At 50.9% G+C, this 11,907-nt stretch overlaps 1 protein-coding gene across 1 annotated transcript in view; it reads right to left on the reverse strand.

Annotated features, from left to right (window-relative positions):
• Positions 1 to 11,907, reverse strand: part of GTF3C1 (general transcription factor IIIC subunit 1) — a 63,522-nt gene that overhangs the window by 34,550 nt on the left and 17,065 nt on the right. Inside the window, exon 6 of the mRNA XM_040463686.1 lies at positions 11,434 to 11,557. Within this exon, the coding sequence (XP_040319620.1) occupies positions 11,434 to 11,557 (124 nt within the window). The remainder of the gene's footprint in view (positions 1 to 11,433; positions 11,558 to 11,907) is intronic.

An 11,907-nucleotide genomic window follows, 5' to 3' on the forward strand; every position in this document is an offset into this window, starting at 1 on the left:
TTTTTTTTTTTTTTTTTAAAACAACAACACGAAGGACAGCTCTCCAAGGGTGAAGGGTGAAGAGGGAAAACCCCGCTCAGCCTTCCCAGCCTCTGCTCCTCACGGCATCAAGTCGCCACCTGTGCTCACCTCTGCTTCTATACCACTCGATGTCTGTCCTGTCATGGCCTGGTCCAAACGGCCCCGCTGATGTCTCCGCTGCCAGCCAGGGCGGCCGGACCTTCAGAGGAGCCTCGGGGCGAACCTGGGCTCCTGGGTTGGGCAGCCGTGGGCCCGTCTCGGCCCTACAACCTCCCGTGTCCGCGACTCGGGAGGAAGGACTTAGTGTAGCTCTTCGTGTGAAGCTCAGCAAAATGAGAGGCTGGCGTTCTGTACGTCATGTGTTGGTGTAAGGATGACTGGGGAGGACGTCTGTGCAGAGGCTGGAACACAGCAGTCAACCCTATGGCCAGCCAGCCCGTGCTGAGGGCCAGTCCTGTGTCACAGCTGTTACGAATTCACGACAAGCCGAGGCTGCCGGTCCCCGTGAGCCCCATGATACAGGGAGAGTCTCTGGCACACCCTGAGTGGTGGGGCGGCTCGGGCATCTCAGACGGGGCCCAGCGTGCTTCTGGAAGGCCAGGCGTGACACGTGCATACGGCTGCTGGTGATGTTTCGGCCCACGGGGTCTGCAGCTCTACCTAACCCACAAAGCACAGCTCCTTTCTCTGCCATGAAGCCCAACTGCACTGACTTTCTTCTGGAGCCATCAGACAAGCAAACCCCAAGCTGTCTCTGGTCTTTCTCAAAACACTGATCACAGAAACACGTCCATTTCCCCATGCTGTGTCAAATGCACCCTTACTTTGGAAAATTTCGTGTTAGACAGGTAGCGTGCATGGTGGTTAAGGATCTGGACTCTTGGCGCGCCTGGGTGGCTCAGTTGTTTGAGCGTCCAACTTTGGCTCAGGTCCCGATCTCGCAGTTCACGAGTTCAAGCCCCGTGTCGGGCTCTGTGCTGATAGCTCAGAGCCTGGAGCCTGCTTCCGATTCCGTGTCTCCCTCTCTCCCTGACCCTTCCCCACTTGCACTCTGTCTCTCTCTCAGAAATCAATAAACATTAAAAAGGAAAAAAAAGAAAAGAATGTGGACTCTTCTTCCAGAGCCGGTGTGCAAACCTGAGCAAACTGGGTGACTTCCCTCAGCTTCAACGGACTTGCCTGTAAACTAAGGCTAAGGAGAACGTCTAGCCTCAGGGGGCGGTGGGGAGAATTGCAAGAGATAAGGCAGGTGAAGGATGCCACACGGTGTGGTCTGTGGCTCGTGACTGCAGCAGCCTCATACGCCTTTCCCATAGCTCTGGAGTTTAAACAGCCTCAAAATGTCAATTTTTAGTATTGAAGTCCCTTCAGCTCACATTTGCCTATTTTTAAGGCAAATTCTCAGGAGCCTGTTCCAGACCGTAAGTCAGCAAAAGCCACAGCAGAAGGGGCCAGAGTGAGACCCCGGTCAGCACACGCACACAGCGTGAGTAGCACCCGTCACGCCATCTGAGCGGCCGCCTCAGTGACTAAACACTCTAGCGGAGAAGTCACGGGTCTGTTAATGGCAACCGCCGATCCCTGGGTGCGGGGCTTACTTCCCGGGAACGGAAGGCAGGAGAGAGCGAGCCAGCCAGATCACTGCACACGTAGTCAAGCATGAGGAGTTTCAGGCATCTTAAAGACACAGTGTGCACCAATGTCAGCAGTTCAACACAAACCAATCACACCGTTCTTTTGTGTCAAAGACCCAGATGGGCTTGCCTTGGCATGAAGAAAGAATGGCTTCACTTAGACATTCTGAAGACCCAGAAAAGAAGGCGGGAGGGAGGAATCCTTACTGAGCATCCGGGATGCACCAGGCACTGCGGGAGGTGGTTTCAGATGCTATCTGAATCGTCGTGTGGATTCTGCAAGTAACCACTACCATTCCATGAAAAAGGAAACTGAGGCTCAGAGGGGTCAAGGGACCCAATTGGACGTCTTGGATCTAGAAAGTGGCCTTTTTTCCACACTAGGCAACCTGGCTGGGCTAGAACTTCCAATTTCTATCAGAAAACACCGCTCACTGTAAAGGAAAACCCCAAGCTGCTACGAAGTGGAACCAACAGCCTGTGTTTCTCACACCCCCAGGGAAGATCTCACCTGGCCACGGGGCAGAGCGCTGCTCCCCAAGTGGTTAACCCGGGAGAAAGCAAGAGCAAGATGGGAACGAATGAGCACCAGGACAGACGTGCTCTGGAAGAGTCACCAGTGAAGGGACAGTAAGCCAGGGGGAGGTATGCAAATTCAGTGCTTTGCTCCTGTCTCACCCCCCACGCACGCACGCACACGCACGCACCCCTGGACGGGCCTAGGCTGGTCAGTGCTTGGGAGTCATTCAGGTAGTCCAGACACTGAAATGAGAAGCACGCCCAGGGGACACAAGGAGTCCAGGACTGCACTCAGTGGCGGAGGGGGGTGCTGCTGCCCACACGCCAGGGTGATGGGATGGGTTAGAAACACGGGCTCTGGAGTCTCCCTCTGGTGAGAACCTGCCTCTGCCACTCACCAGCTGGACAACCATGGTGAAGGGAGAAGACCAGTCTGTGCCTCGGGCCGTTCACTAGTAAATGGGGACAGGAACAGGATCTTCCTCCCCAGGACCGCGCCGGGCACACAAGTAGGCGGCACTTGCTCCCGCTTTTATTACTATTATCGCTACAGCAACCTTAGGAAAACACAGCTTCTGAGGACCAAGGGTCATAGCCCATCACCCGGGCCGAAAATACCAGGAGATTGCCTGGGGGCTCGAATTCAATTTCAGGCACCTGCTGTGCGTTGGGCCCAGAACACATGAGGACGAAGACGGCAGGGTTCCTGCCCTGCAGAGGGTGGCATCTGAGACAGAGGCTGGAGAGTGCAGGTGGGCCGTCTGCTGAGGTTTCAACACAAGCCCGGATTTCAGTTCTTACTGATTCTCCCTGGGCAATCTGCTAACCTCTCTGAGCCTCCGGCTCCTCATCTATAAAACGGGCACACTTCTAACGGCATGTCTAGACTAACCTGCTGAGAAGGACTACAGGAGTAAATGCAGGTAAGGTGTTCAGCTTCACCCCTAAACACGCTAAGTGCTCAGTGACTACAGAGAAAGAAGCTATGAGGCAGGGCTCTACCACCCACATGCACAATGCGGGGGAGTGGGGAGGCATGTGGGGCCAGGTGGCGTGGGGGGAGGAGGTACCGAGGGTGGCCCCAAAGTGGGACGCTAGAGGATACGCAGTTGCCGAGGCGGGAGGAAGGCACAGGCAGAGGCACCGAGGCGGGCAGGGGTGGTGGGAGGGCGGGACTGAAGGGGAAGACCAACTGCCAAAGGCTTCCAGGCCAAGCGATGGATATTGTAGTGTTCACTTTCTATGCATATTTGCTTTTATTCCGTAGGCATGACTCGAAGTTATTGCCACGGTGGATGTGGAAGACGGACTGGAGAGGAGAGAAGATGGTCCGCAGGGGTAGTCCACATCTCCCGACTCTCCTGCCTCTGGGACAGCTGTCCTCGGCTGGCCCCACCTTCAGCCCCGCCCCTGCCTGCCAGCTTCCACTGCCCATGCGGTCACCCCTGTCATCTGTCAGGGGGGCAGCACAGGGCCCTGGTTACAGACTCGCACCTTCTGTGCTCAACCCCCCACAGAACCTAGCTCTAGGACCTGAGGCAAGGGATCTGCGCTCTGGTTTTCTGATCAGTGAAGGGAAGAAAAAGAAGAGGGTACCCGCACGATGGGGTGGCCAAAAGGATCAGAACACAGCACGAACACTTGGCATAGAGCCCGACCTGTCATCTGGATGGCTTTCCCATCTCCCTCCTGGCTCCAAGACTAACAGGATGGGATTACAAAAACGGCAGAATCTCCCCTGGTACCTTCTTTTTCACGCCCTAAGATAAGCCCACAGGATCTAAGGTTTCCCTTGCTAACTGCACAAGGTAACAAGGGCACGGACAATCACATACATGCATACAGAGGGCTCGCGAACTTCAGGACGCTGTAGAAATGTCCTCGGTTGAGAGAGTTCCAGAGCCACCATTACATACCCAGGGTAGGGGCCACCTCCCAAGCCCTTGGGCTGAGTTAGTGATGGACTCGGTCAGGCCCCCAGAGTTCTTACAGACCCACAGATGGAAAGGGCTGGGGTAAACCGTGCACTTTTCTTGAGGGCTCTGAGCCAGGTGCTCAGCAGATACATCTCAGTCACTTTACTGGCCCCTCGCCCACCTGTGGCCAGCTGGTCACCCGTGCGGCCAGTCACGAGCTCACAAGTCCTTGCACTGGCCCCTGGGCTCTTGCAAGCCCAAAGAACCTGGCCAGGCCCTCCCCACATCTCTGGCACATCGACTGCCATCTGCCCCAGTCCGATTCTCCAGAATTCTCCCCCTGCCCCACTCCCCTTCCACTTGCCACCAGCCTCCCCCTCCCCTAGCACAGCCTGGACAGGCACGTTTTCCTGCTCAGGGAGGTTGACGGAATATTCCCTCATGGTCAGCAGGCTTCAGTACAAGTTCCCTCCTGGACAGCAGGAACGCGGCCTGGAATTATGCCACTGGGGTGTTTTACTCCTTCTACTCTTTGAGGTTCTTGCCTTTAATCGCTTTTGCCATAAAGTGTCTGTTTCTTTCATTTATCAGAAATATTACTGAGAGTAATTACCCTTCATTTTTTAGCTAGCATCCTTGGATCAACTTTGTCACTTTTAACTTAAAGAGATCTTGCTATTTTTAACCGATTTAACTGGTTTTCCCCCAGCACCACTAATTTGCTAGGCTTTAAACTCGGCCCTGACAACCTTCTTCTATTCTTTTCATGTTTATGCTCACCTTTTATCCTTTCTGTGTTTCTGATCTTCGTTCTTTTTAATTCTACTCTCCTGGTTCCAAAACTCTTTTAAACCTTTATTTTATTGTGTGTTAATCCTTCTTGATATGGCTCATTTCTCTTTTTTCTTAGCTCGTATACTTGAATCCTACTAGAACTTTTTAAATGTCGCCTTGTGCCATTTGAATGATCTTAAGTTTGCTGTACCCTGTTACAAGTGTTTGCTGGTTTTACTTTAATTTTTAACAGCTTTATTGAGCTACAATTCCTATTCCACTCCATTCACCGTGCGAAGCGTACAAGTCGGTGGTGATGTAGTGTATTCCCAGGTACGTGCACCTGTCAACCTGTCACCAGGCCGTTTTAGAACATCCTCACTGCCTCAAACCTTGCAGCCGCTGGCACCCCTGTGTGGCCACCCCGTAGCCCTAAGCACTTACTAATCTCTTTCCGGATTCCTTATCCTGAATTTTCATCAAAATGGAATCACGCTGTAATGGCCTCTTGTGAATGGCTTCTTTCTCCATCGAATGGTTTTGCAGTCCTTGTTGAACATCAGCCGACCATCGATGTGTAGGTGTACCTCCGGACTGTCGGCTCTACTCCGTGGTCTCTACCTTTGTGCCGGTACCGTGTTGGCTTGATTATTGCTGCTTTGTAGTGGTTTTGAAATTGGGAAGTGTGAGTCTTCCCACAGTGTTTGATTCTTGTTTCCCAGGATTAACTTTCCGGGCACCTTGCAATTCCAGATGAACTTTGGATTAGCTTGGCAATGTTTACACATAGGTCAGCTGGGGTTCTGCTAATTCGGGGAGTGCAGCCATCTGAACTAGGCTACCTCTCCAGATCCGTGAACAAGGGAAGTTTTCCCTCTTGCTTAGATCTGAAATTTCGGTCAACAATGTTTTGTCATTCTCAGAGTATATATTTTTACGCTTGTTTTGCTTGAATGTATTCCCAAGTATTTTATTCTTTTTGATGCTGATGGGAGAACTGTTTTCTTGATTTCATTTTTGGGTTGCCTGTTATCAATGAACGGAAATACAACTGATTTTTGTATATTGATCTCGTGTCCTGCTGTCTTGGTGAACTTGTTCCTTATTTTTTAAGGGCCCTGGGTTAATAGCTATGGGAAGAGGCTACATCACGAACAGGGTGATACAGATGCTAGGGCCCCTCCCCCATCCTCTTCAATGCTGGACCCGCCTCGTCACCCAACCTGGAAAACCCGCTGACTGACTGCCTCCATCATTAGCCGGGGGGGGGGGGGGGGGGGCGGCACGATTTCTGTCAACTGCTTCCAGTTGCCATTATTTTATGAAGGATCATGCCATTAACTTCTCTTTCTCTTCCCTTTTGTTCTCAGCCCAACTGAATAAATACAGTCTGACTAGTCCACTCTTGAAGACTATAATCCAAATTTGCAAAACAGATCAGTTCAGGGTGACTGTTTTCATTACCCAGACTCCCCCCACCCACCCCGCCTTTCGGCAAAGCAGATCACTGCAGCTTACTGTAATGTATTTGAAGTATGTGAAATCCAAACTATTTACAGCTTTTAGAAACAACTCGTATATATCCAAGCACACCTGTAAATTTACACAAAGTAATCCATCATCTTTACTTATTAAGTCTTGTCTGCTCCCTAATGCCTTAGAGGGAAGGTTTATATTAATTCTGCAAAGTGGGATGACGCACAAGGCAAAAAAGACTAAAACTGTGCCTTCATCCCTTGTCTCCTGCCCAAGGAAAGTAACTGAAGTGGTACCTAATTAAATTAAATTTGCTAAGCATCTGCTTAGCCCTACTCTGTTCCAAGCAGACCCTGCACGGGTCTCAAGGATAGAAGGGATGTGAGGAGTGTGGTGGCTGCTCTCAAGAAGCTACTTAGTTTGGAAAAAAGTCACACAAACAACCAAATCACAGTGTGACAGAGGAAGTCAGGGGAACCCAGTCGATAAGCCTGAGCAGCAGAAGGTGGGTGACAAGCCCACCGGGGAGAGATGAGCCCCCTGGACAGTCAGAATGGGCTCACCGTGCTTGTGGGTGACAATCTAAAATTTCCAATCGTCATTGTCTTAGGTGCCTGCCCACTTAACCCTGCAGAAGGAGCCAAAGCCATCATTACCATCAGTACCCAGTCTCGGAAGCTTCTAGTCCCAGCACCAGGCCTCAAGAAAACCCCGACCACAGACACACCATCCAGGGTCAGGTCGATGACATACCGGAGTGAAGCTGGCTATGGGCTACATAGCAGGAAGCGGGGTGTCCTTGGGGAATGGGGCCTGACCCTTTACTATTAAAGAAATGCAGTTTCACGTTGCCTAATTTCATTTTTGCAGGCAAGTTGAAAGGCTGACTTTTTAGGTGCAATTTCTGATTTTTAAAAGACCGGTAACCTACCCAATGAAAACACATGCCGTGAGCCAAGCAAAATACATTGCTACATGTGGCCGTTACCATTCTGTGGCCCCCGCTGTGTGTGCACGGTTTTCTGGCAGCCCCATGACACTCTAGAAAGTTGTATTATTATCTCCAGAAAACCCTGCTGAGGAAACTGAGGTACAGAGAGGTCAAAATTTGCTGAGAGTCACCCCAACAGGAAGTGACAAAATAAGAATTCTGCCCCAGGGCTGTCTTACATCAAAGTTCACTCAGGTGTCTCACTTGCAAGCGGCTGGCTTGAATTTCCAGGGACCTCAAGCCTGGGAGAAGCTTTGCTCCATGGCTGCCCGCCCAGCAAGAAAGGTTATTTAAGGGCATTTCCTTCTTAGTTTCTCTACTTTAAAAATATAATCAATCCAGTCTGTTTATTTTTAATGTCTTCTTTGCAAGGAATCAGGAAATAAAGATGATTAAGGGCGCTTAGATGGCTGAGTCATTGAGTGTCTGAGCCTTGATTTTGGCTCAGATCATAATCCCAGGGTCATGGGATTCGGCCCTGAGTTGGGCTCCATGCTGAGTATGGAGCCTGCTCAAGATTCTCTTTCTCTCGGGGCGCCTAGGTGGCTCAGCTGGTTGAGCATCTGACTCTTGATTTCAGCTCAGGTCATGATCTCATGGTTTGTGAGTTCGAGCCCCACATCAGGCTCAGTGCTGAAGGCAATGAGCCTGCTCCAGATTCTCTCTGTCTCTCTGCCCCTCCCCTATTCGTGTTCTCTCTTTCTCAAAATTAAAATAAATTAATTAAAAAAAAAAAAAAGATTCTCTCTCTCTTGGGGCGCCTGGGTGGCTTAGTCAGTTGAGCATCTGACTCTTGATTTAGGCTCAGGTCATGATCCCAGAGTCATGGGATTGAGCCCTGAGTCAGGCTCCATGCTGAGCCTGGAGCCTGCTTAATAAGATCCTTTCTCCCTCTACTCCTTTCCCCCCGACTCGCATGCAGTTTCTCTCTCAAATTAAAAAGAGGGGGTGCACCTGAGTGGCTTAGTCGGTTAAGCGTCAGGCTCTTGATTTTGGCTCAGGTCATGATCTTGTGGTTTGTGAGATCGAGCCCCATGTTGGGCTCTGTGCTGACAGCATGGAGCCTGCATGGGATTCTCTCTCTTCCTCTCTGCCCCTCCCCCACATGTGTATATGTGTGTGTGCACGCTCCTTCTCTCAAAATAAATAAACATTAAAAAAAAAAAAAGATTCTCTTCCTCTGCTCCCTCCCCCGCTTACACTCTAAAATTAAAAAAAAAAAAAAAAAAAGATAAACAGACCCACAGGCAATGACTATTTTAAGCATTCAGATAATCCCACTTTGAGTCAAATGCACTTAAGCCTGGGACTTTTGTCCCTGCCACAGGACCCAGCAGTACTTCCCAGTGTTCTTCCTCCTGAAAAGGCCAATGCCGCCCACCCGTTCCCGAGAAGAGGGATGCCAGGCATCCAACCAGTCACGTGTGTACTCGGCACTGAAAGGACTCAAAGGGGAGGTGCCCTCTAGGAGCTTCCCCTACGCCCCTGGGGGCTCCTTCCCTGGTTTATTCACCTGTTGGATGATAATATCGGTGTGTTCCCATCTCCTCTCCCCATCTGAGATGGGGAGATACAGGGAGCCAGTTAGGGTGGGCAGTGACTGATAGGTTGCCCACAAAGTCAAGCTTACAGGCCCCAACCTTTTTTTCTCATACACCTTTTGGTTTTCCTGGAATTAATAACTTCATTTTTTCCCACTGGCTTGGTTTTCTGTGTACCTGTCACTAATTCACACGCAGACTCTCTGCCGACATACAACCTTCTCTAAACACATTCACACCCACTGGGCAACTGATCTTTTGCGTGGACTTCCGTCCCTCCTGGAGCCCCCTTCTCCTGCTCCCCTGTGGACGGGCTGCCCTCGTGCCGGTCATGGTGACTTCCCTTCACCACCTTCCCATGTTTCTCCTGGTCTCCTCACTCCCTGGACCCCATTTTCCCCGCCTCTTGTTTCAGTCTGCTGTTTGACGGTGGGCATCCTCCTGCAGCTTCCTGAAAGGGAACATGGGAGACGAGCGGTTTCAGATTCCTGATTTTCACAGCGCATCGATGCAAAAGCTGAATAAAGGAACTCCAGACTGAAAGTCCATTCCCTTCAGAAGGAAAGCACTGCTCCAAGGCCGCCCAGCTTCGGTGACTCCCGGGAAGTCTGACGTCTCCTCTCTGGAGGCTCTTTGGCTCTGGGTTTCTCAAGTTCCGGGATGGTGGGTGTTGGTGTGGGTTTCTGTTATGTTCTTCATGCTAGGCACCTGATAGGTCTCTTGCTCTAGAACCTCCGTGCTGCAGATCTAGGAGAATCCCTTGTGTCATTTCTCATCACCTCCTCCCCTCTCCTCCCCTGCCCACATTCCGTCTCCCCCACTGTGAGCCCATCGTGTGGGCTGTCGGACCTTCGAGGCTTAGCATCTTGTTTTCAACTGAGCTCTACTTCCCGCCTCTTTTGAGTTTCTGAGATCCTTCTCAACTTTATCTTACCACCTTCCCTCCCGCTAACTCTTTCATTGCGATAAGCGGATTTCTTCTATTTCCAACAGCTCTTTTTTATCTTCCGTCCGTCCCCCCTTTACAGCTTCTCGCTGTGTTTTCACGGATGCGACGTCTCCTCTCTGCAAGTCCTTCCAGGCTTTCCTCTGCTCCTCACTTTGTTCCTAGTTCCCCCACTTGTCTCTCTTACATTCCTGTTAGAGTTCTCAGATGTTCAGGGAAGTATTCAGTTGCTGCCTGGAGCCTGTGTTCTGGATGTCGTGCAGGGTGAGGAGGAGCAGGGGAGAGGCTGTCATGGTGTGGGGTTCCAGGAACGGTGAGCGGGCAGGGGCCCGCTGTGTTGCTGGGATACCCCTAGATTTCAGCATCTGGAGGACGTTTCTCGGACAGGTCGGTCTCTGCAGGAAAGCAGCCTCCAGCCTCTGGCCTAGGGGACGGTAAGTCTGGCCGCCAATGTTCAGGAGCCACATGGGGGGACCGCAGTGAGGGGACCCTCACCTTTTTGTGTCCCATTGCCAGCACGGCACCCTGTCCCCGGCTGGGTCTGCGAGCCCAGAGACGCTCTCATGCATCTTATCCTGAGATAAGCCCAGACTTGTGTGGGAAAGGACTTCTACCCCGGCCATGCAAAGTAAGGGAGGGGACCTGGGGAAGCGGCGGCTTCTTGCACACGCTGCCAACCAACCCCCTCGTCTCTGGCACCATCCAAACTTGTGCTCAAGGGTACCTGGGATCTCCACATTTTTAGTTAATTTCGGGTGCGGAGGCATCAATCCTTGGCTCTTGCCATACACAGGCATTCAGGTTCCCCAGGCCGCTCAGTCTGTTACCACGTGTTCATCTGCCTCGAGCACCAGAATACTGTTGACTCTGTGCTGTCATTCCTGCCCTAGCCTCTTTGTACCTGCTGGTTTATTCCTTTTCTATCCCTTGTTGTCACTAGGGAGGAGTTTGGGGAGAGTGCAGATACATGCGTATACTCCATCTATCATCTTTCACTGAAAGCTCTGACCCTCGGCTCTTTAAATGACTTCGGTTGGTCAGGAACAGCATGGTGTAAAAATCAAGGCTAGAGAAAAATAAAGCACTAAGGAAGGTTTTTAAAGTTTTATAGTCTCTTGTCCTTAGTTTAATTCTCTTGGAAGGCTAAAATCCCACATCTGTCACCTATGATTGCTCAACCTTTTGTAAGTTACTAGCACCTCTTAAGTTTTATTTTCTTACACCTAAAAGGTGACCCTACCACCTACCTCACAAGGGCTACAGAATGAGATCATGCAACACAGCTGAGGAACTTCCAAATGCTGGAATGAACAGTGGCTTAGCGTAAGAAGGAAAACACGAACTTGTTTTTGGACGCCACGGAGCAGAGATGTTGGAGGGACACCGACACAGGGATGGGTGTGGGCCCTTAGGGTTGCTTTCATCCAGCAAACATTTCCTGAGCACTTTTGCTACGGGAGATCCTAAGTCAGGCACTGAGGAATGAAGACTCGACCAAATACGTGAAGTCCTCCCACCGCAAGGCCAAACGTAGTGACACAGAAAGGCTGGAGCTTGGAGGGGAGAAGAGAAAGCCGTCTGCGCAGCCAACAGAACAGAGGCTGAGACTCTTTACCTTTCTTTGTCTTACAAGGTCCACATTCAGGGTGAATCTCTTGTAAGGGGAGAGACACCACCTTCGCGAGGCCAGCATTCAGCATGTACTGGTACAGCCGCTTAAATGTCCTTTCGCACAGCCCCTGCCAACACACAATTTAAGAGCTGCCATCAGATACGAGCACGGCGTTTGCGACCACTAAAGTCATGTGAACGAACACAGGCTCAGGACCTGAGTTAACCGATTATCTTGAGCGACGAAACACTGGAGGGGCTAATGAGGAAAGACTCCAAGCTATGCTGTCAAGGGAACAGAAGAAGGTGTAGATGATTCTATAAATGGATACATAAGGGTGGGAGTGAGGCAGATGGGAGCAGAGCCAGGAGGCTTTTTGCTGTATACTTTTTCAGTGGTTTGGTTTTCTAACCAAGGAAGTGCATCATTAACACACACACACACACACACACACACACACACACACACACACACACA

Source organism: Herpailurus yagouaroundi, unplaced genomic scaffold, assembly GCF_014898765.1.
Source record: "Herpailurus yagouaroundi ecotype Mexico unplaced genomic scaffold, PumYag 410, whole genome shotgun sequence".
In the NCBI taxonomy this organism is placed as follows: domain Eukaryota; kingdom Metazoa; phylum Chordata; class Mammalia; order Carnivora; family Felidae; genus Herpailurus; species Herpailurus yagouaroundi.